General features: G+C 40.5%; 1 protein-coding gene across 4 annotated transcripts in view; it reads right to left on the bottom strand.

Moving 5' to 3' along the window:
• Window positions 1-938: 938 nt before the first annotated feature.
• Window positions 939-26,904, bottom strand: part of LOC122557561 (V-set and immunoglobulin domain-containing protein 1-like) — a 50,136-nt gene continuing 24,170 nt past the window's right edge. For 2 of the 4 annotated variants that reach the window (XM_087991988.1, XM_087991990.1), the window contains 5 exons: window positions 26,266-26,464; window positions 11,976-12,122; window positions 11,714-11,833; window positions 6,938-7,079; window positions 939-5,783 (listed from right to left, as the gene is read on the bottom strand). In XM_087991988.1, the coding sequence (XP_087848114.1) occupies window positions 5,561-5,783; window positions 6,938-7,079; window positions 11,714-11,833; window positions 11,976-12,122; window positions 26,266-26,464 (831 nt within the window). In that variant the 3' untranslated portion in view covers window positions 939-5,560. The remainder of the gene's footprint in view (window positions 5,784-6,937; window positions 7,080-11,713; window positions 11,834-11,975; window positions 12,123-26,265; window positions 26,465-26,904) is intronic. The other 2 variants (XM_087991989.1, XM_087991991.1) reach the window with 1 other exon arrangement.

Below are 26,904 nucleotides of genomic sequence, written 5' to 3'. Positions count from 1 at the left end.
GATAAGGAAGTTTTTCAGGTATTTTTCAAGATACTTATGGAAACATAAAACAAAGCACAACAAAAGTTAACAAAATTCTTCTGGCTTAATGTTGGCTATTCTCATACTGCCTGAAACACTGAACTTTCACATGTAGTTTTATGTGATATGATTTTGATTACATCAAAAAATATTTTAAACACATTTTGTAGTCAGCAGTTAGGTATTAAATGTTCCTCATTTGTCCCAAAGAAAGCTGGCGTCAAAGATTCAACAATCTCTGTGGGATGATTTTTCATTTATGGAGCATTGTTTAAATCTAACACAAAATGAGTTGGTGAATGACAGCAGTGATGTCAGAAAGGTGGTAGACAGCCAATCATACTGAAGTAGTCACATACTATAAATGAGGAAGTTAAAAGCAGTTAAAATAATTCACTTTTAATTTTCAGACAGCAAAAATAAATAACAAGGATAAAGCTTGAAGTTCAAGTAAAGGTGAATTTTTAAAATGAAATTTTAAAGAATAATGGTTTATTAAAACCATTACAGAGAAATTTATCATTCCACAATTATAAAATTAACTCTTCAGTGCCAGTGAGGGTGGTCATAAGTATATTACTAGTTACATTTACTTCAACAAATTGTAACATTTTCAGGAACTTTTATAGCAATATTAACTGCATATAAATGCAAATGTTTGATAATTCTAATGATTTACATGAATGCTGTATGGAGAGATGTAATGCCTCAGCACTCAGCTGCACATCTTCTGGAGCAGTATAGAATCAACAACTGCTGGAATTCCAGGTTAACGTATGCACGTGCGATTCAGGAATTGCTGTCAGTTTTAGTGGTGGTAACAATGAATATTAATGGTTTCACCATCACTGCTGCCAAATTAGACCATATATTACCATCCACTCCAAAGGTTAACAGGCAAAATTCCAACACATTCATCACTTTGTTCAATTTTTATTAAACTATGATACACTGCTCAGTACTGAAAAATTCCAATCTGCAGCAAATTTTATGTCAAATATTTAATCACCTCAGTCCAACATCCAGGCAGAAAAGTTATTGATGGCATGAATACTTCAATTAATTATGCTGATAGTAAAAAATGCAATCACACATTGCTGAAATTAAAACTAAATGTTTTATTTAAAATCTTCTGTTTTATTAAAACGTTAATTTCAGGCTGCTCTCTATAAAATTATAAAGTACAACACAGTTGATTAAAGAATCCTGGTAGCAATACAAGCAATTAATCAATTACATGTGCCTTAAAAACAAGTCATGGCTATCATTTGTCAGACAAACCTCTGTCCCAGACCTAGACAGTAGACAATTGGGAAACAATATGTTAAAAACTCATAACTAAAAAAGCTGTTTGTTAGTTATAAACCAAAAGTAGATAACACATTGCTGGAAATCAGAAACAAAATGTTGGAAACAATCCAGCAGGTCAATTCGAAACCTGAGGGAAAAGACAATTTTACATTTCTATTGTCAAGGAAAGTGTTGAGAAAAGGCAAAACCAAAGAAAGGCCAGAAATAGATAAGCTGTTTGAGTAGAAGACAGGATTTCTTTAAAAAGCTTCAGTAACATGAACAATAAACAATAGTACAAAGCACAAAAATAAAGATACATGTAAGACAGAGAACTTGTGAATACCTTGAATGGTACAAGTACATTGCAGACATAAAATGGAAACAGGAAAAGTTGGCAAAGTAAAATAGAATATAGCACCTTAAGGAGAAGAGAAAAGCAGGCTGAAACTAAGGGTGCAGATTGAACTATTAACAAACTGATATTGTCTTCCAAGTAGTCACCTGTCTCATTTTGCCCCAGAGATGCTGCTATAGAACCGCCGCCTCATCGGATAAAAGCAAAATAGAAGAAATCTGAAAGAAAAGCAGAAAGTGCGAGACAAGCTCAGCAGGTCAGGCAGCACCAATGGAGAGAGAAACAGGCTTAACACTTTAAGTCCAATATGTCACTTCTTTGGAACTCTTCATGGACTTGAAATGTTACCTCTTCTTCTGGCTCCCCAGATGTGTCCAGATCTGTTGAGTTTCTCCAGCACTTCCTGCTTTTACATCACATCATCAGCATGATTCTGTTGATATTTCATAGTAGGGGAAGATAAGTTGGCAGTTGAGGCAGGAGACCTCTATTAGAATAATTTGCATCCTTGGTAACAGTAAAAATTCTCTTTCTTTAAGATGTTGGAGTCCATCTTAGAAATATATAGCATTTACAGGAGCAGGACATATATCCCAAGAAGATTATGTTGGTATTTATTTTCTATAGTTATCTAACCCCATCAGAATTTTTCCTATTCTTTCTTTGTTGTGTGTTTATATAAAATCCCCTTAAATGCATTTATAATATTTCCCCCATTCATTGCATAAGGTGATGAGTTTCACATACTAACCATTGTCTGAATAAAAATGTTTCTCTTGAATTCTTGTTTGATTTATATGGCAGACAGTCTGTAATTAGCCACAGTCCACAGGAAACCCTGGGCATCTCCAGTTTCAGAGTGAGATAAATGTTTATTTCCTGAATCGTGCCATTTTGCATCAGGCATGGCGGACCATAAATCTCTCCCATTCTTACAGCCTGCCATGAATATGTTGGAAGAAATAGCATGTTAACTATCGCTGTTCAGAAATGCCATGGATTCTCCTTCCATGGTCAACAAGGCCTGAACTGGTACTTAAAGCCAGAGCTTCTGGTTTAGAGGCAGAGGTGCTACCCATTGCACCACAAGATTTCCTGAATCGTTTCATTGACTATCATATACTTATGGCACCTAGTTCTGATCTGATCCACAAGTGGAAATATCTTCTCTATTTTAGATCTCTCAAACCCTCTCAGAATCTTAAAGTGGAGTAAGTGGGTAAGCGGATAAGTGGAGCTGAGTCCACAAAAAGATCAGCCATGATTTTATTGAATGGCAGAGCAGGCTCGAAGGACCAGATGCCCTACTCCTGCTCCTAGTTCTTATGTTATGTTCAATGTATTTGATGTGTGCGTATCAGCCATAATCAGCTTATCACTCAGTTTTCTTACTTCTACAGAAAAAGGCCCCAATCTGTTCAACCATTAATATTAAGTCTATTCTGATGTCATTCTCATAAATCATTACTGTTCCTTCTCCAAGGTCTCTACATACTAATATCGAGACCGGAAATGTTTACAATACTCATGGTCTAACCAATATTCTATAGAGGTTTTCTACTTTTCTATGTTAGCTTTCGAGAAATGAACCATCATTCTGTGTTTGTTTTATATAATCTTATTAACATGACTTTGTTTCATTATACTAGACTTTCCTATTTCCATTTCTTGCCTGCTGTATCCCTCATGAACCCACACCACAATATCAATTAATTGCTCATTGTCTGTTTAAAATGTCTCGCTTTATTTAAATAACTTCTACACATCATTTCACGCTAGCAGCACTTCAAGCTTTTAAACATCCCCTATTCTCACAGGTTACTCCACTTCTGCTCTTGTATCAGCATGTGTATCTGTACAAAAGCCAAATGTAATGATAGAGAGAGAAATTAATTCATGAAGTGCTGCTAAGCAGATTATGCCCATTTCCCAGGGACAGACAGCATTGTGGGACTCTACCTAGCATGCTAATAAGACCACAAGACTGTAAAACATCAAAGCAGAAGTCGGCCATTCGGCCTTTCGAGTATGCTGCACCATTCAATGAGATCATGGCTGGTCTGATAATCCTCAACTTCACAGTCTTGCCTGTTCCCTTTTGCTGCACAGCTTTCCTCATGAATATCATTGCCTATTGGTAGGGGGTTGTGAATCTTTGAAATTCTCTATCCTAAAGATCTGCAGAAGCTGAATCTTTGAATATGCTTAAGGTAAAGATGGATAGATTTCCAATTATCATTGTGGAAAGGACTATGTGTAAAAGGCGTTGAGGTATTCAATCAAGCACGTTCATTTTAAGTGGGGCAGCAGGCTCTTTGGCTGAATGGCTTGCTCCTGCTCCTAAGTACCACACAGAGAGTCAATGTAATCTGCATGGCATGGTTTAAACTGCAGACGTAACACATTTTCCCCCCATCAGTGCATTAAGAAAGTTTATAAAATTGATACAGACACACAGCTAATCCAGTAGGATTGCTATTAAAAAAATTGAGAAAGGTACCTTATATTTTTTTCAACACTTTTCAAAAATCACTTTGTCACAAAAGATATCACCTGGAAATGCATTTGTAAAATTATTATTACATGTTTTTGTATGCATTTGAAATCTTTAAAACCTGGGCAACTTTACATAGAAACCCTTTTACTTTTGAAAAATTACATTGGTTACATTATCATCAACTAACTTTTCCGTTCTTGTATGAAAATAATAAGCAATGCTTATTATTCAGCAACACTGAACAAAATATCCAGTATGCACAGCTTCTAAGTTTCTTATGCCTTAAATTCGATTAATTTGGTTTTAAAGGGAGTCGCCCATGGGCTAGTGCAGTTTCTAATTTACATTAGTTAGTCTATTATTGAAGTATTTTCAAAATGAGATTGATTTTGAAATGCAGTAAGATATGATGAAATGAATTTGAAAAGCAATAAGATTTCAGTGTCCAAAAGGCACATTAGCTGTTATGCTTACTACATGGAGCTAATTATTCAAATCCAATTTTGATATTCTTTTCTTCAGCCCCTATAATATATTTATTTAACAGTTGAACTACCTTTTAAATGATTTGTCTAAAATAACATTAATTCCATATTCAGGAACCACTTTCCACTGTTGTACAAGTAATTTTCAGAAATAAGAATTATGGGCCAAAAATGCCACCTATATTTTCCCTACTTAACTTAGCGACATATATCTTAAAAAGCCAACTCACAATTTTTCTATGTACATAACTCACTGAAGTAAACATTATTTCTGTATAAATCTTGTTAGTGAATGTTAACAAATTATTCAACAAAAGAATTTCAGTCAAGCTGATTTCAAAATTAGTGTTTACAGACTAGCGAGAAGCGGGAACTTGGATTCATTTATCCCCTGCTTGATTGAGAAATACTGATTCAATTGTATGATCCCACTACTCACTCTGTGCATTAGTCAAATGTAAAATCTGAATTGAAACACTTATGTTGTTTTAGTTATTGGTCTAGAAACATCAGGTGGCACGTCAATCATATGGGGTGTTAGGATATCTGGCATTTATGTTTAAAGAGGACTTTTGGGCATGAATAATTTGGCCTGCGTGCAAAGTAAAATAAAAATCATTTTATTATTTTAGGGAAGTTTAGAAAAGTAAACTTTACACACAGCAAAATATACCTCAGTCAATTTTACATCAAATTAACTTTAACTTGAATGATTATTTTAGTTATTTGGCCTGGACGTAATTATTGCAAATGCAATTACAATGGAAAATCAGTTTATTGCCAGAGTCATTGTCAATAGTAAATGGGTATTATAATAGAATGTGTTGGTGTATAAAAATATGTCATGTGTAGGACTTCAGATTCTGACACTGCTGAAGTAGTACACCAATATGGCAAAAAAAGGGTAAACTAAACGGCATGTGTACCAACTCCCTCAATCTCTTCATTTGGTGTTTTTTCAGTGCCAGAGGGGACAACATTTTCACTCAAAAGTGGAGTTTCATTTGGATGGCTGTGTACCTCAGATGCCTCTGACAACTGAGCATCAGTCGCATTTGTTGCCGCTGCTGAGGCATCATCAGTGGGGACAGATGCATATGTAGTAGATGTTTTCCTAGGTTCTTGCTTGACCCTTGAGAAAAAATAAATAATGAACAATTATGATATTCTTTACAGCTGTATTGCATTTTCCGTGCAAGTGAGAAAGCAAATTGACAAACATTTTTCCTTCAAGTTTAACTTCAATCCTAGCTTATGGTATTGTATGTATCTGGAACACAATCCTATTGACAGGAGCTAGCCAAAAGTTCTCAGCCAGAGTATGATCTGAAGATAGGAGCCTAACCAGAAAATATCAGCAATACTATAGGACTATGTGCAATGTTATGGAGGTGCAAGTATTCAGCCTTAGTGATGGGATACATATGAAGTCAGAAGTTCAACTGAGCATAAACTGTATGAAGCTAGTGAACAGTCTATTTTAGCCTCAAGCAATTCACAGATAAGGAGATGGAGTCGATGGCTAGGGAACAAATTTTATTGCAGAACTAAAGAAATTGGCTTTTGTCTTCCCTATAATTAGCTGGAACAAATGACTACTAAGCCTGTACTTATTGGCAGATTAATTATTGATAGTTTCAGTGATAGTTTCTGAGATAGTGGACAGGTTGAGAGGAGTGATGATTATGTAGCACTGGCTATTGCCAAAGTACTTTCGAAACTAATACTGTGCCTCTAGATTGTATTCTCTAGAGAACTGCTAATTGTATCAGTTAATGTGGAGGCCAGGAAAGGAAGTTTCATGGTCAGCAGTTTTGTGGGAATATGTTCAAGGTCAAGGAATATGGACTCGTGGACAAGATGCTCGCAGATAGTGAAGCAGTTAGAGAGAAGATGCAAATTCCAAAATAGCATAGGGGAATTGAAGAGAGAAAGTAGATATTTGATTGATCACCAGAGGTAATGAGAGAAGTTGAATGCATGGTCTCAATCTTGATGACAATTATTGCCTGAGTTCCTTGCTCTATTAGAACTCTAGCAGGTATTAAAGCCTGACTGTTATCTGGGTACAATCAACTAATGTGCTCCAGGTGGGAACAATCAGGCTGGAAGGTAGTTCAGCTGATAGGCACTCAATGAAAGCATGTTTCTAGGGGAGGATAAAATCTAATGCTTTGTTCTCTTTTTGTTATTGAGTTGAAAACAGATAAAAAACACAGGCAAAAGAAAGCCTTTGTGAAACTTGAAGTTTGAAATATTAAGAATAGAATCGAAAATAATACTCACTGAAATTCAGTATCTTTCTCCATATTTTTCTTAGCCCTCTTCTTTGTCTTCTTTGCAATTACCCAGACAATTGCTCCAATCACAATTGCTGCCAGAATTGCCCCAATTATGGCTCCTATAATGTGATCATTCTCAGAAGCTACTTCAAAGAAGAAGAAAATGGGGATAAATTAGAATCAGTAAATAATTTGATCCATCCTGTCAGGCTATTGGCAGATACTTGATGCAATCAACATTAGATGTGAATCTAGAATGTGAGAAGCATTATGCTAACAACTAGTTTAGGATTGGGATTTGGATTCACAGTATCACTTGCTTGTACATACTAGAAATTACATTTTAGTCAACAGGACATTGTCCTTTGCAAACAGAAGGAATATGTACACATTTCACCTATTTCAAATCAACAAAATTAATTATATCTATTTTCTTGTTCATATTTCAGGGCAAAGTCTTGACCATAGAGTTCCTACTGTATGGAAACAGGCCATTTGGCCCAACAAGTCCACACCGAAACTCCAAAGAATAACCCACCCAGGCCCATTCTCCTACCCTATTACTCTTCATTTACTCCTGACCAATTGCACCTAACCTGCACATCCCTGAACACTGTGGGCAATTTAGCATGGTCAATTCACCTAACCTGCACATCTTTGTTCTGTGGGAGGAAACCGGAGCTCCCGGAGGAAACCAACGCAGACACGGGGAGAATGTGCTAACTCCACACAGAAGTCACCCAAGGCTGGAATCGAACTTGATGCTGAGAGACAGCTTTGCTAACCACTGAGCCACCATGCTGCCCTTAACCAGAGTCAACCTGCCTGTCTAAAACTTAAAAAAAAGCTTGGCACTTGGTTTTTCAATCATTATTTAACTTATGCTTTCTCAATGGCAGCCAGAGTCCACTTGTTCAGTACATTCCTGTGATACAGTATAAATGTTATTTTCCCTTTACTTTAGTAATTCTTGTGAATTGCCCTGATGATTCCAAGGCAAAACGTTTTGACAAAATGTATATTATCTTTCAGCAATACTCAAGTTCGGTAATACCAAACAGCCACTCTTACATTGCCAAAAAAACTAGCAAACACTATTGAATTGTTTTGGAAATGCTTCATAAAAAGGGACAACTCAAAATTGCAATTTTATGATATTTGAGGTGAAGTTGTAACATACTATACTATAAGGAAGTTCAACATTCTGTATCAGTCCAGGAATATTTGAGTGGAGAATGAAAAAAATAACAGCTTAAAGGGAAAAAATTCAAACATCAATGTCATGAAATTAGAGATATAAGGAAATACTCTCCCAGAAAGTGTTACACTTGTAGGAGTCATTGTAACCTCACCAGACCATGGGGCTGCTCTTCCATTAGAGAGACAGAGAGAGCAACGAGAGAGAGAGAGCCAGAGCCAGAGAGCCAGAGACCTCAGGGTCATTTCATTGTAATCTCAGCTGGTGCAGGAACTGAGCTGATGCTGGAGACAGCACTCTGCATTACAAACTACTATCCAGCCAACTGAGTGAGCCAAATTTCCCCATTGTTAATAGATTAACATGACATCCTTATCCTTCAAAATTGATCTAAAACAAAGAATTTGATATTTAGATTTTTATAAACTATAAGTTTCCCAAAAAGTTATCAATAATTGTTCTCCTACTTCTAACATTCTCATTGATAATTGTACAAGTAATCCCCATTCACTGTGGCATTCTGTTCTCTCACATTTCTCCACTGTCCTTCTCATCTCAGTTAAAGTTAACTCCTGTAATCCATTGAGGACGAAATATCTCTCACTGGATTCATTTTTCATTTCCCTTAAATCAATCTGGCACATTTCTCCCTTTACTTCTAGAGCAAGCTATCACTCTACTTTCCCCCATAACCTCAATGTAACTAATGTACATATATAGTGCAACAAATAAAATTTATTTATGAAAAATTAACAATGCAACTTTTGCATTTGGATTACAACATTGCTCTGCCTGTCAGTTTCTCAACTCCAAATTAAAAGTTGACATTAAATTTCTGTCTTGGTCTTAAAATTTTTACTTTTACTAATCTGCACTACTCTATTGATCATTGAAAATTGGCTCTGAACTAAGTTCACAGAGGCTGGTATCCCATCACCAAGTCAACCTTTAGTTACATGTGGAGAGTCCTTGACAATGATTCAGCCCCCTCAGAGCCAGCTTTCAGAGAGAACAGGATGTCTGACACTCCTGTTTTTTTTTGTGTGGGTGTATGTGTGCAGGTGTGAGACACAGTGAGAGACACAAAGTGCACGAATCTTTATTCAATTTCCACCACCAGGAAGATAGGGAAACACCCGGGTGGCCAGTGACAAACACTGCCCTTCACATCAAAGGGTAGTGCTGTGTGATCAAAACAGTGAAGGGGAGGGTAGGGACTAAATCAAAATAGAGTTGGAGGGAGAAATGATGCACTCCACTCCCTGCGGCGCCCACCTCTCCCTGAACAACTCCAGGGTGTTGGTGGACACCGCGTGCTCCTTCTCCAAGGACACCCGGGCTCTAACGTAACCGCGGAAGAGGGGCAGGCAGTCGGCCCTAACGACCCCCTCCACGGCCCGCTGCCTGGACCTGTTTATGGCCAGTTTGGCCAGGCACAGGAGCAGACCCACGAGGAGTTCTTCAGACCTGCCCTCCCTCCTCCGTACCGGGTGCCTGAAGATCAGGAGCGTGGGACTGTAGTGCAACCAAAAGCAGAGGAGGAGGTTTTTAAGAAAATCAAAAAGGGAGTGCAAACGCCCACACCCAATATATACATGGTCCACGGACTCCACAGCGCCACAGAACAAGCAGTTGGGCTGGGAGTCCGTGAACCACCGCAATCTGCGGTTGCAGGGGACCGCTGTGTGCAGCACCCTCCACCCCAGACACTCCTGTTTATTTTTATTTTTTTTTTGTGCAGGTGTGAGACACAGTGAAAGACACAAAGTTCACGAATCTTTATTCAATTTCCACCACCAGGAAGATAGGGAAACACCCGGGTGGCCAGTGACAAACACTGCCCTTCACATCAAAGGGCAGTGCTGTGTGATCAAAACAGTGAAGGGGAGGGTAGGGACTAAATCAAAATAGAGTTGGAGGGAGAAATGATGCACTCCACTCCCTGCGGCGCCCACCTCTCCCTGAACAACTCCAGGTGTTGGTGGACACCGCGTGCTCCTTCTCCAAGGACACCTGGGCTCTAACGTAACCGCGGAAGAGGGGCAGGCAGTCGGCCCTAACGACCCCCTCCACGGCCCGCTGCCTGGACCTGTTGATGGCCAGTTTGGCCAGGCCCAGAAGCAGACCCACAAGGAGGTCTTCAGACCTGCCCTCCTTCCTCCGTACCGGGTGCCCAAAGACCAGGAGCATGGGACTGAAGTGCAGCCAAAAACAGAGGAGAAGTTTTTTAAGGAAATCAAAAAGGGAGTGCAAACGCCCACACCCAATATACACGTGGTCCACGGACTCCACAGCGCCACAGAACAAGCAGTTAGGCTGGGAGTCCGTGAACCACCACAATCTACGGTTGCAGGGGACCGCTGTGTGCAGCACCCTCCACCCCAGACACTCCTGTTTATTTTATTTTTTTTTCTTTTACAGAGCAGTGTGATGTGGACAGCGTGGGTTCAATTCCCATTACCAGTTTGAGGTTACCATGAAGGACTCTCCTTCTCAAATTCTTTCCTTGCCTAAGGTCTGAGGTCCCTCTGTCAAATCACCATGAGTCGCTTCTCTCTGTAATGAAGAGAGCAGCCCCTGTGGTCTGGTAAGGCTATGGTGACACACACATTCCCGTGGGGTAACGTGACTGTATTCTGCTGTTATTGCATCCAGAACTGAACTGTGTTTATCTTTTTTTTTTGTGCGGTAGTGCTTATTTTATCCCCAGAACCCATGGTGTGTGTGTGCAGGTGTGAGACACAGTGGAAGACACAAAGTGCACGAATCTTTATTTAATTTCCACCACCAGGAAGATAGGAAAACACCCAGGTGGCCAGTGACAAACACTGCCCTTCACATCAAAGGGCAGTGCTGTGTGATCAAAACAGTGAAGGGGAGGGTAGGGACTAAATCAAAATAGAGTTGGAGGGAGAAATGATGCACTCCACTCCCTGCGGCGCCCACCTCTCCCTGAACAACTCCAGGGTGTTGGTGGACACCGCGTGCTCCTTCTCCAAGGACACCTGGGCTCTAACGTAACCGCGGAAGAGGGGCAGGCAGTCGGCCCTAACGACCCCCTCCACGGCCCGCTGCCTGGACCTGTTGATGGCCAGTTTGGCCAGGCCCAGAAGCAGACCCACAAGGAGGTCTTCAGACCTGCCCTCCTTCCTCCGTACCGGGTGCCCAAAGACCAGGAGCATGGGACTGAAGTGCAGCCAAAAACAGAGGAGAAGTTTTTTAAGGAAATCAAAAAGGGAGTGCAAACGCCCACACCCAATATACACGTGGTCCACGGACTCCACAGCACCACAGAACAAGCAGTTAGGCTGGGAGTCCGTGAACCACCGCAATCTGCGGTTGCAGGGGACCGCTGTGTGCAGCACCCTCCACCCCAGACACTCCTGTTTATATCTGTCAGCAAGGGCTCCCTGATTGGACAAGAATAACAGTCACAATCAGGGAACTCATAGTCTATGAGGTTCACCTGGCTGACCTCATTACAATCATTACAGTTTCCATTCCTATTAACAATGATCTTATTAACAAATTTTCCCACTCTCCTTATATGCCCAAGTTTAACAAGGTCTTAACTATACTTACAGAGTGCTGACAGATCGACAGTACATGTCTCATTTCCCAAACTATTGAATGCTGTGCATTGGTAAATACTATGTTCATGTTGTGAAACATTTGAAATGGTCAATATTCCAGTTCTTGGATCTTAAATACAAAACAAAATAAATGTGAGAAAATGAGTGAGAAGACTAAATGGAACAACTAAATGGGAAAAACTGAAAAAAATAAACTGTTACTTAGCTACTGTATTATTGAATATTTAAAATAATTTGTTTTTGATTCTTACCAGAAATATTTTGATGAACATTGTTAACAATTTCCACCCAGTGATACTTTGGAGTCGGTACACCTTGGTTAGAATGACAGGAGAGTGTTGCTGCATTGGTCTTCGCAGGATGAGTGGAAATAACACACGTTGGCTTTGAGGGTGGAACTATAACAAAATTAAAGTACTTCAACTGAAATGCATTAAACAAAGATTATTGAGGCAAAATGATAGAACATTTGATGTTATTGAAATCTTTTTGGGTGTGAAATTGTTCTGCAGAACCTTGTTTATTAATTCATGTTTCACTCGCTGAGAATGTAGACTTACTTGTGAGAATTTAGCAGGAAAAAATTATCTCTCTATGGTAATTTAAATACGTGAAATACATTTAAGCATCAGTGAATACTATTTTACAAGGTTTTTAAAAATATTTTTTCTGCTTCCTGATGTTATTTTCAGGAACAAGGAATAATTGAAAATCTTTAAAAATGGAAAAGGGCATGTTTTCTTGCTACTAACTCTTCTCTGTTAAAACTGCAGTCAGGCCCATTGTCTTTTCCATCGAGAGAGAGAGAGAGAGAATTAGGCCAAATCAATTAGAATCTTCAACACAAACACTATCTATAATTTACTCTCTTTAATCATTAAATGTACATTAAGGGCAGAGCAATTGACAGCAACATTTAGAGACCAGACATAGAACGATTATAGAATTGGCAAGGTAGAGAGAAGAAATTTAGGAACCATGAGTAGAGGAAAATGAGGAGGGCTCTTCTGGTACAGTGTAATGTCCCTATCTCTGAGCCAGATGATCTGGGTTCAACTCTCACCTCCTCCAGAGTTATGTCATAGCATATTGAAGCAGGTTGATTAAAAATATCTCCAGGACAAAAAATTCTGAAGGTGTCCTTATGGTGCAGTAGTAATGTCCCAATTTCTGAGCCAGGAGACCCAGGTTCAAGTCTCACTTACTCCAGAGGTGTGAAATAACATCTCTGAACACATTGATTAGAAAATACATAGAGGAAAATATTGCAGTCTAAACCAAGTCTTTCCAAGTTAACGGTCCTCATGGGTTGTTTAAACGCATGACATTGAATGTCAATGGATAACTATTTAGTTTACAAAGTTTAAAAATCACACAACACCAGGTTATAGTCCAACAGGTTTAATTAGAAGCACACTCGCTTTCGGAGCGACGCTCCTTCCAATCACCTGATGAAGGAGCGTCGCTCCGAAAGCTAGTGTGCTTCCAATTAAACCTGTTGGACTATAACCTGGTGTTGTGTGATTTTTAACTTTGTACACCCCAGTCCAACACCGGCATCTCCAAATCATGACTATTAAGTTTACATTAGTGTTCTCATTCAATTATATTATATTTGAAGTCGCTAGATGTTCTGGCCCAAACATTATCAATCAAACATTATCAAAAGCACTAAAAATAGTTATTTTCACGACTCAAGGCCACAGAATACAAATTGCTGAATAAGAAAGCTTGGATTTCATGAGTTAGATTGTTGGGGTATAGGGACCAAGGGTTGGGGACCAAGGGGTGGACGAGGAAAATCAGGTTGATAGTGGTCCCAAGAAAAAGAACTTGTAGAATGTCAATGAGATAACTTTTTTTTGGAACAGCTCACTAAGGAACAAGCAATTCTGAATCTGGTGATGTATAATGAAATAGACTTGATTAGGGAGTTTAAGGTGAAGGAATCCCATGGAAGCAGTTACCATAATGTGATAGAAGTCATCCTGCAGTTTGACAGGGAGAAGCTGAAATCAGATTACAAACTGAATTACTATTGAATAAAGGTAATGAGAGACATGAGGGAGAAGCTGGCCAGAGTTGATTGGAGCAGGGCAGGGCTAGCAGGGAAGACTGTGGAGCAATAATGGCAGGGGTTTCGGGAGGTACAATAGAAATTCATCCCAAGGAAGAAGAAACATCCTAAGGGGAGGATGAAGCAACTGTGGTTGACAATGGAAAATCAAGGACAGCATAAAAGCAAAAGCATACAATGTGGTAATGATTAGTGGAATGTCAGAGTCATAGAGTCAGAGATGTACAGCAAGGAAACAGACCCTTCGGTCCAACACGTCCATCCCAACCCAATCTAGTCCCACGTGCAAGCACTCGGCCCATATCCCTCCAAACCCTTCCTATTCATATACCCATCCAAATGCCTCTTAAATGTTGCAATTGTACTAGCCTCCACCACTTCCTCTGGCAGCTCATTCCATACTCGTACCACCCTCTGTGTGAAAACGTTGCCTCGTACGTCTCTTTTATATCTTTCCCATCTCACCCTAAACCTATGCCCTCTAGTTCTGGACTCCCCAACCCCAGGGAAAAAGCTTTGTCTATTTATCCAATCTATGCCCCTCAATTTTGTAAACCTCTATAAGGTCACCCCTCAGCCTCCGACGCTCCAGGAAAACCAGCCTCAGCCTGTTCAGCCTCTCCCTGTAGCTTAGATCCTCCAACCCTGGCAACATCCTTGTAAATCTTTTCTGAACCCTTTCAAGGATAGTAAAGAAGGCATTTGGTCAGAATATTGAGTATGGGAGTTGGGAGGTCACGTTGCAGCTGTACAGGTCATTGGTTAGGCCACTGTTGGAATATTGCATACAATTCTGGTCTCCTTCCTATTGGAAAGATGTTATGAAACTTGAAAGGGTTCAGAAAAGATTTACAAGGATATTCCCAGGGTTGGCGGATTTGAGCTATAAGGAGAGGCTGAACAGGCTGGGGCTGTTTTCCCTGGAGCGTCGGAAGCTGAGGAGTGACCTTATAGAGGTTTACAAATTTATGAGGGGCATGGATAGGATAAACAGATAAAGTCTTTTCCCTGGGGTTGTGGAGTCCAGAACTAGAGGGCATAGGTTTAGAGCGAGAGGGGCAAGATATAAAAGAGATCTAAGGGGCAACTTTTTCACATAAGGGTGGTACATGTATAGAATGAGCTGCCAGAGGAAGTGGTGGAGGCTGGTACAATTGCAACATTTAAGAGGCATTTGGATGGTTATATGAATAGGAATATTTGGAGGGATATGGGCCGGGTGCTGGCAGGTGGGACTAGATTGGGTTGGGATATCTGGGCGGCATGGACGGGTTGGACCGAAGGTTCTGTTTCCATGCTGTACATCTCTATGACTCTATGACTCTAAGTTTCACAACATCTTTCCGATAGGAAGGAGACCAGAATTGCATGCATTATTCCAACAGTGGCCTCACCAAAGTCCTGTACAGCCGCAACATGAACTCCCAGCTCCTGTACCCAATACTCTGATCAATAAAGGAAAGCATACCAAACGCCTTCTTCACTATCCTATCTACTTGCGGCTCCACTTTCAAGGAGTTCTGAACCTGCACTCCAAGGTCTCTTTTATCAGCAACACTCCCTAGGACCTTACCATTAAATATATAAGTCCTGCTAAGATTTGCTTTCCCAAAATGCAGCACCTTGCATTTATCTGAATTAAACTCATCTATCACTTCTCAGCCCATTGGCCCATCTGGTCAAGATCCTGTTGTAATCTGAGGTAACCCTCTTTCCTGTCCACTACACCTCCAATTTTGATGTCATCTGCAAACTTACTAACTGTACCTCCTATGCTCGCATCCAAATCATCTATGTAAATGACAAAAAGTAGAGGACTCAGCACCGATCCTTGTGGCACTCCACTGGTCACAGGCCTCCAGTCTGAAAAACAACCCTCCACCACCACCCTCTGTCTTCTACCTTTGAGCCAGTTCTGTATCCAAATGGCTAGTTCTCCTTGTATTCTGTGAGATCTAACCTTGCTAATCAGTCTCCCATGGGGAACCTTGTCGAACGCCTTGCTGAGGTCCACATAGATCACATCTACCGCCCTGCCCTCATCAATCCTCTTTGTTACTTGCTCAAAAAACTCAATCAAGTTTGTGAGTCATGATTTCCCATGCACCAAGCCATGTTGACTATACCTAATCAGGCTTTGCCTTTCCAAATGCATGTACATCCTGTCCCTCAGGATTCCCTCCAACAACTTGCCCACCACCGACGTCAGGCTCACTGGTCTATAGTTCCCTGGCTTGTCCTTACCACCCTTCGTAAACAGTGGCACCACATTTGCCAAACTCCTGTCTTCCGGCACCTCACCTGTGACTATCAATGATACAAATATCTCAGCAAGAGGCCCAGAAATCATTTCTCTGGCTCCCCACAGAGTTCTAGGTTACACCTGATCAGGTCCTGGGGATTTATTCACCTTTACCGTTTCAAGATATTAATTACTTCCTCTCTGTTGTATGGACATTTTTCAAGGTGTTACCATCTATTTCCCTACAGTCTATATCTTCCATATCCTTTCCACAGTAAATACTGATGCAAAATACTCATTTAGTATCTCCCCCATTTTCTACAGCTCCACACAAAGGCCACTTTGCTGATCTTTGAGGGGCCCTATTCTCTCCCTAGTTACCCTTTTGTCCTTAATATATTTGTAAAAACCTTTGGATTCTCCTTAATTCTATTTGCCAAAGCTATCTCATGTCCCCTTTTTGCCCTCCTGATTTCCCTCTTAAGTATACTCCTACTTTCTTTATACTCTTCCAAGGATTCATTCGATCTATCCTGTCTATACTTTACATATGCTTCCTTCTTTTTCTTAACCAAACCCTCAATTTCTTTAGTCATCCAGCATTCCCTATACCTACCAGCCTTTCTTTTCACCCTGGCAGGAATATACTTTCTCTGGATTCTCGTTATCTCAATTCTGAAGGCTTCCCATTTTCCAGCTGTCTCTTTACCTGTGAACATCTGCCCCCAATCAGCTTTCGAAAGTTCTTGACTAATACCGTCAAAATTTGCCTTTCTCCAATTTATAACTTCAACTTTTAGATCTGGTCTATCCTTTTCCATCACTATTTTAAATTTAATAGAATTATGGTCGCTGGCCCCAAAGTGCTCCCCCATTGACACCACAGTCACCTAGAATTCCAAGAGCAGCAATTACTGTTTTATATGTTGTTGCATTGTTTTGGAACTTTAGGAAAACAATGTCAGTTTTAAAAGGGAGAAGAACAGACAAAGGAAGCACATGGTGAGGCCAGTGCAGGAAAGAGAAAGAGAGAGAGAGAAAGAAACTGACACTGCCTTTGCTGTTTGAATTCATGTATCACTGGACATCGGAGTGCATCTGGAAAAATGAACAAACAGTGAAATTCACAACTGATCTTGGAGGAACTATTGGGTGAAGTTCACAGCACAGAATCAGATAAATTAATTGTTGTTTTAAGTGGGGCCTACAGAAAGTCTGCAATAGTGAGTAGAGTGGGTTCTCGCTTGATTATATGTTTTTGGAGATATGTCTCTAGATTGAACTTAAAACATAAGCCGTAACTATTAATTTAATATGGGGCAGTGTTTGTTGAGGAATAAGATGGTGTTATTTTCTGGGTCTGTAGATTGTGAAGGAGCAAAAATGGCCTTTAGTAGAGTGATATGTACTTCTTGTCAGATGTGGGAGCTTAAAGAGAGTTTAAGGGTTACTGCAGATTATATCTGCCATAAATGCTGTTGGTTGCGAATCTTATCAGATCAAATGGATTGGTTGGAAAGACAGTTAGAAGCAATGACAAATTTGTTAGAGCAACAGTATGTGATGGATGGCAGTTATAGGAAGGGGGGGGTGGAAGTCTCAGATACAGTCACATAGATGGGTTAATTTCAGGTAAGGAAAGACAGGTTGGCAGCTAGTGTAGGAGTCTTTTGTGGCTATACACATTTCAAACAGAGGGTTGGGAAGCCTTTAGAAATCAATAGAAGATATCTTAAAAAATGAGAAGTGGAAACAGGATGTAATATTAGGGTAAGCTCACTTGTAATATAAAAGAAAATTGTAAGTTTTTTTTAGCTATATAAAAGATGAGCGAGGCAAGAGTGGACATTGGACCACTGGAAAATAAGGTTGGAGAATTAGAAATTGGGAGCAAAGAAATGGCAGACAAACTGAATAGTATTTTGTATCAATCTTCACTGTGGAAGACAGCAGCAGCATAGAGTTCAAAAGAGTTAGAGGGAAGAGGTGAGTGCAGTGGCCACCACTAAGGAAAAATTGCTGGAAAGCTGAGAAGCCTGAACGTGGATAAATCCACCCGGACCGGATGGATTGCAGTCCAGTTCGGAAGAGATAGCTGAGTAAATTGTGGAGGCAATGCTGGTGGGCTTTCAAGAATCATTGGAGTCAGAAAACAGGATATTATAAGACAGTTAGCCTGACCTTGATCACTTGTAAGATTTTAGAGAATGAGATTGCAGAGCATTTGGAAGTGTGTAGTAAAATAGGGCTGAATCAGCACAGCTTTGTCAAGAGGAGGTCATGCCTGACGAATCTGTTAGAGTTCTTTGGGGAGCAAGTTAGACAAAGGAGAGCCAGTAGAAATGACCTATTTGGATTTCCAGAAAGCCTTTGACAAGGCCTTTATATTTTGTTTCCAAGTATCAATTTGCATTCAGCAGCATAATGATGCTCTAACTGGATTATTAATTCAGGACTAATGCAAATTCAAATCACACAATGGAAATTTAACAATCTAAATTCACTTTGAATAAATCTGGAAATAAAAAGCTACTACCAATAAAGGTAAACAGGAATCTGGGGGATTGCCATAAAACACAAGTTCCCTTGTGCCCTACAGAGGAAAGGGAACTAGCTGTGATTATCCCACACAAGAAACAACACTGGAAACCTCTACAAATATTGCTCTGTATGTGCCACTATTAGGAAGATGCTCAAAATTATCCTGACTATGACTCTTTAAATTTCCCCAGTGCCACAAAATATCTCATCATTTTCCCATAGCCACACAGCAAAGGAATTGATGTGGTAACCACAAATTCTGCCAACCCAAAGAATTGTGCATGTGTGTTCTTGCGATATTTTTGCAATTTTCCCCTCAACCCTTAAACAGTGACATCAAAATTTTCCCATTGACATTAATGCCATACAACTCATCTGCCATTTCAACTATCCAGCACTTTACTTTGGAGATCAGGGTGTGTGTCCCTCTGCACAAATTGAGGCTTGAGGTTTGAGTCCTGCAAGTGTAACCAGTCTAGGGATTACAGGAAGGACAATCAGGGTTCAGGGCCTGAGATTGTGATCAGTCAAGGGTGTCCAGGAGGTAAGTAGCAATCTTTCCTGGAGTTTTGCTCAATAATAGTCAGGTTGCTTATCAGGGTAAGTGCATGGAGTCCTGGAAAAGCAGATAACTCAAGGGGTGGGTTTCATTGTACTGGGTCAGTGAAGGAATGGTCACTATGTGACCATCACTGAAGAAAAGAGGCTGGAAAGCTGAAATAAATGATAAATAGTAGGGTGAGACCTTACAATGAATAGAATGAGGAGGTATCTGATTGAAACTTAGAAAATACGCAGAGGCCTGGATAGAGTGGACTGGAAAAGATATTTCCACAATTAGGAGACTAGGACCTGAGAGCACAACCTCAGAGTGAAGAGACGACCATTTAGAACTAATATGAGGAGGAATTTCTTCAGCCAGAAGGAAACCCATTGACGTAGAATGCTATTTCGAGACCAACTCATTGAGTATACTTAAGACAGAGATAGATAGGTTCATGATTGGTAAGGGGATCAAAGGTTAAGGAGAGAAACTCTGGAAAGCAGGGTTCAAACAGCTCACAGGATCCCGGGTCTCTACCTGGGGCTAACAAGGGAATGTAAAAAGTAATGAGCACAGGGTTAAGTGAAGAAATTAAGATTAATGTAAAAGGGTACAGTGAAACAGGGGAAAGTTGGAAGATCATAGGGACCACAGCACAAAAAGGAACATGAACGAAGGGAATAATTTATGTGTCACAGCCAGAACTTGCAAATTATTCATGATGAAATCTTGGCATGTTGCAGCAGGAGACAATCACACAATAACTACACAATATAGCTGGCACTGCATATAAAGCAGACAGAGTAAGTTACTTAAGAACAGACATTACTGGAGAAACTCAGCAGGCCTGGCTGCACCTAAAGAGAGAAAGCAAAATTAACATTTCAAGTTCAGTGACCTTTCTTCAGAGATTAAGTTACTTTTTTTTCTTTGGGGAATGAAGTACTACTTTTGGAATTTGAGGCCTGGCTATGACTAATTGTAGTAATCATGTCTCCATTAATTCAGTAATACCAGTTATCTAGTTTCAATTCATACTTCATTGGCTGATCATTCATTATCCAAGAATGTGGGAGAAATATGATAGCCTCAAGCAATCATAACCATTACATTGCATGTGCTAACCGCCTCCTTGCAGTGTCAGGTAAGCAAGTACAATGAGATGAAGACACTTAAAAGCATTGCCTGATTTTTTTGTTTCACAAGCACATTCAATACTTCATAATGGGAGACAATGTTTCACAGTTGCCACATTCACACAATTCGGAAGGGTCTGTGTTATATAAGGGAGCTTTGCTTTTTTTGCTATCACGGTGGCTTACTATCAAAATTCTACTCCCAAAGTAGCATGCAAACCTTAGGTGTGCAAAGTGAATTGGACAAAATGATATATGTTAATGGCCCTTATCGAGGAATGACAACGAAAACCTTGGAAAGCCTTCATGTCACACTGTGACATATGATGGATGTGAGGACACATGGATTCCTTCAGGAAAAGTGAATTATCTTTCTGGCATTTCTTAGGGTTGATCTACTCATGGATCTCTATAGAGATTGTTTCTGTGGCTAGAGTCCTTGTGGCCATGATGCAACTCTGAGTACAACATAGAAGGACTTAGTGATTAAAACTTCATCAGTAAGAAGCTGGTAAGAAGAGCAACCTCCAGTAGCTGCTGCATAGCATCGAGAGAAAGACACAGCAAGTGTAGATCCATGAAAGAAGTGGCAGGGAATGATAAGATCCAAAATCTACAGGCCTCACTGTTGTTTTCTTCAATGGCCCGAAAGAGAGTGCAGGGACTGCTTAAAGGTATCTCAGGTCAGTATCACCAAACTGGAGCAGCACCGTCACTCAGAAAGACAGTAAGGCAATCCTATCAGCATTTGTGAATTTTTAAGCCAGCAACTCATTTCAAGGAGCATCTGGGATTTCATATAGCAGCTCCCAAACTTTAACCCCAAGGATTGAAGTCATTTTCTCCAGAAAGCTGCTCATTATATCCTTCTCCCATGATGAGTAGAGTCAATTAGCTTAGGTTGTGGGTTTCTCCACCAATGCTGCCTTCCCCCATGTGCAGTGTGCTATTGACTGCACACAGTTGCTTTGAGAGTATATGAGTAACAACCTGCAAAGTTGCCTGTTTCAAGAGGGTCAACATCATCCCTGTACCTAAGAAGGCTCATGCAGCATGTCTCAATGACTACCACCCAGTGGCCCTAACTTTGGTGGTCATGAAGTGCTTTGAAAGGCTGGTCATGACATTAATCAACTCCAGCATCCCCATTACTCTTGACCCACTCCAATTTAACGATCAAACCAACAGATCCATGTCAGGTGCCATATCACTTTCCCTTCACTCCTCCCAAGAACATCTTGACACTAAGAACAGCTACATAAGAATTGTACTCCTTGACTACAGTTCAACCTTCAACACTATTATCCCCTCAAGACTGATTACTAAACTTAGTGATCTCGGACTAAGCCCCATTCTATGCTCCTGGATCCTCAGTTTCCTGACCCACAGGCCACAATCAGTGAAGATTGGGGACAATATTTCATCTTCACTAACACTCAACACTGGAGCCTCCCAGGGGTGCATAATCAGCCCTCTACTGTACTCACTGTGTACCCATGACTGTGTAGCCAAATACCAGACTAATGCCATTTACAAGTTCGCTGATGACACCACCATAGTCGAATCTCAGATGGTAATGAAACAGACTACAAACGGGAGGTGGAAGACCTGGAAAAATGGTGCACTGAGAACAACCTAGCTCTCAATGCTGGCAAAACCAATGAACTCATTTTTGACTTTCAGTGGGATCTTACTCATGCCCCCCTACATGTTAACAGCACAGAGGTGGAATGAATGAAGAGTGTCAAGCTCTTGGGAGTGGTCATCCACAACAAGCTTTCTTGGACTCTTCATGTGGACGTACTGGCTACAAAGGCCCAACAATGTCTCTTCTTCCTCAGGCAGCTGAGGAAATTTTGCATGACGGTGAATACCCTTGCCAACCTTTATAGGTGTGCCATCGAGAGCATTCTGTCTGGATGTATCACTACCTGGTATGGTAACTGTACCATTCAAGATCGGAGACGGTTACAGAGAGTGGTGTACTCGGCCTGGACAATCACAAAGGCCAACCTCCCATCAATAGAATCCATTTACCAGGCCTGCTGCATTCTTACAGACCCATCCCATCCTGGCAATGTTTTTCTAAAACATCTACCATCAGGGAGAAAGTACTGTTGTTAGAATACTGAATGGACTCACAAACTCTTAACATTTGCCTATATCTGTGTTTTTGTTTTTGCTGCTGTTTACCAATTATTTACTTACCTATGCTACTTAACTCTGTGATCTGCCTGGATTGCTCGCAAGACAAAGCTTTTCACTGTGCCTCGGTACACGTGACAAAAAATTCAATTCAAAAGAAAAGGCTTCCATTCCATCAATGTTTAATAACCTGTGGGCCATCAATGCTAAATCATGGAGGTCTGCACCAAATATCCTGGGAAATGTTAACACTTTTACATACTAGAGAACTCACAGGTTGCTGAGTCCTTCCAAGGTTGTCAACCCATTCAGGGAGGACTCCAAGAGGCAACCTCCAAACATGGCTCATGATAGTTTGACGAACCCCTTAGAGTGACACAGAATGTGGATGTAATGCCGCCCATGCTTCCATGAGGACCATTGTGGAACAGACCATGGGCCTCCGAAAAATGAAGTTTCAATGTCTGTATTGCTCTGACGGAGTCTTGCTGTATTGCCCGAAAAGGATGTCCTGCATCGTTATTGCAAGCTGTGCTCCTCACAATTGGAAAGGCACTTTCCTGGAAGCAGAACATTTCCAAGGATGAAGGTGAGGATCACGGTATTGATAGGGGTAACATCCTAGACAGCATGGCAGAGCAATTCATTAGTGAGGCTGAGAGGCCAAAGAGAATCTCATTCAAACCTGCCTCTAGGATGAATGAGCAGCTTTGGACTCATTTAATTGTTTAGCATTCTGATGTAATCTGGCAAGCAGCCTCAGCTTAGTGCAAAGGAGATGTGGACCTTGCTATTTTTGCAGTTTTTGATCTTCTGTGTTGCCACATAAATGTCTCAGTATCCATTTGATTGTCTGCCTGATATCATTGGGTGATTCCAATTTCAACTATCTACACACTAAATGTCCAACTGACCTTAAGGAAATAGCAGGATTCAGTGAGTCATACACCAAACCAAATCTCTTCAGGCTTCAGTCAGCAAATCTTATCTGAATGCTATGCAGTGAAGCCTCATAAAAGTCAACAGGTTAAGAGGGATTCTGAGGAGTTTCCTTTTGACTCTTCCATCACTGGTAACTCTTCAATGCTGTTTTGGAGAAAGATTAAACTTTTCAAGGAAACGTAGCAGACTGTATGCACTCTGAAACATTCAAGGGTTACTAATGATGGAAGAGTCAGAGGGAATCTCCTCAGAATCCCTCTCAGATCTGCTCACAATACTGTAGGTGGGATCTAACTAGGGTTTTGTATAAGTGCAACATAATGTCTGTATCCTTACGCTCCAGCAATTTAGATATGAATATATACATTCCACGAGACACCTTAATTATTTTCTGCGTCTGTTAATGCCATTTTAAAGAGGTATGCACCTGAACCCCCAATCTCGTCAGACAGTCACTTATTTAACTTTGTTCCTTCTGACAAAAAAAACCACCCTGATCAATCCCTTTTCTGGTCAAAATAAACAACATCGTACTTGCTTAAGTATCCATCTACCACAGCTTTGCCCATTTCACCTAATCTATCAGTATCCTTTTGTAATTTTATGCTGTCGCCAACACTGTCTACAATGCTGCCCAATTTTGTGTTGTCAGCAAATTTGGACATTTGGTTTGTTATGTCATTATTCCAAGTTATTAATGACTATTGTAAATAATTGAGGCCAAAATTACACAACATTTTTTGTGTTCTTTACTAGTAATGGCCTAGGTCAGGTTTGGGCATCATGGTGTGCTAGATTGCCTTTGAGACTATGAAGAAGACATAGTAAGGAAAAAGATATTTCATCAAGCTTAATTATCGCTGTTCTTTGATTTCAAAATCTGCAACTTGAAGTGTTACAACTGTGTAAAATCGTTGATTCTTGCATGCAAGAGGAATGTCAATGTTACAAATCTCAGCAGCTCCTGTGTGTGCTCAAACTCTAATCGAATGCATGGCTAAATGAAAGCAGAGCTTCTGTTAGTTGCAATCATTTTTCAGAGAATTCCTTTAGGTTTCCATTCAAGTCTGTAAATAAAATGCTTGTACTGCTGCAGCATGCAATGAAAGTACTATTGCCAAGTGTTTTTCATGCCACCTCAGTCAGGTTTTTATGACAGAGGGTGGTGGTGGTGATGGGTTGTATTTCAGACTGGAGGCCTGTGACCAGTGCAGTGCCACAAGGATCAGTGCTGGGCCCTCTACTTTTTGTCATTTACATAAATGATTTGGATGCGAGCATAAGAGGTAGTTAGTAAGTTTGCAGAGGACACCAAAATTTTAGCTGTAGTGGACAGCAAAGAGGGTTATCTCAGATTACAACAGGATCTTGATCAGATGGGCCAATGGGCTGAGAAGTGGCAGATGAAGTTTAATTCAGATAAATGCAAGGTGCTGCATTTTGGGAAAGCCAAATCTTAGCAGGACTTATACACTTAAGGTCCTAGGGAGTGTTGCTGAACAAAGAGACCTTGGAGTGCAGGTTTATAGTTCCTTGAAAGTGGAGTTGCAGGTAGATAGAATAGTGAAGAAGGCGTTTGGCATGCTTTCCTTTATTGATCAGAGTATTGAGTACAGGAGTTGAGAGGTCATGTCGTGACTGTACAGGACATTGGTTAGGCCATGGTTGGAATATTGCGTGCAATTCTGGTCTCCTTCCTATCGGAAAGATGTTGTGAAACTTGAAAGGCTTCAGAAAAGATTTACAAGGATATTCCCAGGGTTGGCGGATTTGAGCTATAAGGAGAGGCTGAACAGGCTGGGGCTGTTTTCCCTAGAGCGTCGGAGGCTGAGGGGTGACCTTATAGAGGTTTACAAAATAATGAGGGGCATGGATAGGATAAATAGGCAAAGCCCTTTCCCTGGGAAGGGGGAGTCCAGAACTAGAGGGCATGGGTTTAGGGTGAGAGGGGAAAGATATAAAAGAGACCTAAGGGGCAACATTTTCACAGAGGGTGGTACATGTATGGAATGAGCTGCCAGAGGAAGTGGTGGAGGCTAATACAATTGCAACATTTAAAAGGCATTTTGATGGGTACATGAATAGGAAGGGTTTGGAGGGATATGGGCCGGGTGCTGGCAGGTGGGACTAGATTGGGTTGGGATATCTGGTCGGCATGGATGGGTTGGAGCAAAGGGCCTGTTTCCATGCTGTACATCTCTATGACTCTAACCTGTATTGCCCTGAAATGTTTAATCTTCCTCCAAGGCATAATTGAACTGTGAGAGACAGCACATTGTGCAGCTTTCCTCAGCAGAGCAATGCACTATAAGAGTGAATGGACATTTGAGCTGCCTATTGTACATTCTGAGCCTTGTTTCACATTGATCTCCCCTGCTGAGTTCATAAATGGAATGAACCATTCCCTCCAGAGATGCATGGAATCACCACTGATTTGGTACGCTCACTGACAAGTTAGTTGTAGGTGGGGGATAATGTAGACAGGACAGGTTCTAGTTTATAGTATTGCGTTACTGCAATTAGGTTAGTATTTCACAGCCCTAGCTAATGAGAGGACATGGGCTCAAATCCTGAAATGGCAGATAGTGAAATCTGAATTAAATTTAAAACAAATGTGGAATAAAAGGCTAGTCTAATGTAGCCCTTGTTAATGTCGTAAAAGCCCATGTGGTTCACTCATCTCCTTTAGGTTAGGCAATCAGTTATCCTTTACTGATCTGGCCTATGTTTCACTCTAGACTCACTGCAAGGTGGTGACCCATATCTGCCCTTTGGCCTACTGGGAATGAATAATAAATGAGGATGGCCACACCCCATGAACACATATTTTAAAAAAATCTATTTGATGACCACAGACTTGAAAATTGAGTGAGAAATGGTGACAAGACAATTGATACAGGTGACTGAGAGCTACCTAATACTGTGAGCACTATTGATCTGATGTTAGTGCCTTGAAAGTCCGGTGGATTATCAACTTGACACAAATAATCCCCAGTGTCAGACGGACGCAGCTTCTCGATGGTAATGGATGCATTTCCTGGGGCATGTGTAGCCACTAATCTGCCTTTGAACTCTTCATTTATGTATATCTGTTTGCCTTCAGAAAAATATATCTGTAAATGAAAACAGGAAAAGTTACAAGACATTGGAAGACAGAATTAATAGGAATATATAGGATGGACATAGGATTAATAATAGTCACAAACTCAGGATTATTTCCTCCCAGCACGAAACAGCCAGCACAGACAACACTAATTTAACAATGCACCACATGAAGATTGATTATAAAACAAGAAAAAATACTGGGGATTGCTGTTTTGAGGTTTAGATGCAAACTTAATCTATTTCTGGCATGGGCCTAATTCTGGAATTTAAAATATTCAGGCTTTAGATTCTATTTTGTTGTTTGGTTTGTGTTGATTTCTTTTTTTCTCGCCATTGATTCCTTGACACTTCTGCTTGGGCCTGGTTTAGCTCAATTGGTTGGATAGCTGGTTTATGATGTGGAATGATACCAGTAGTATCTGAGTTCAATTTTTTTATTGATTGAGGT

Source organism: Chiloscyllium plagiosum, unplaced genomic scaffold, assembly GCF_037043375.1.
Source record: "Chiloscyllium plagiosum isolate Xiang-an unplaced genomic scaffold, Cpla_swu_hap1 HiC_scaffold_11, whole genome shotgun sequence".
NCBI classification, from domain to species: Eukaryota; Metazoa; Chordata; class Chondrichthyes; order Orectolobiformes; family Hemiscylliidae; genus Chiloscyllium; species Chiloscyllium plagiosum.
This window is presented reverse-complemented; position numbering and strand designations above follow the sequence as displayed.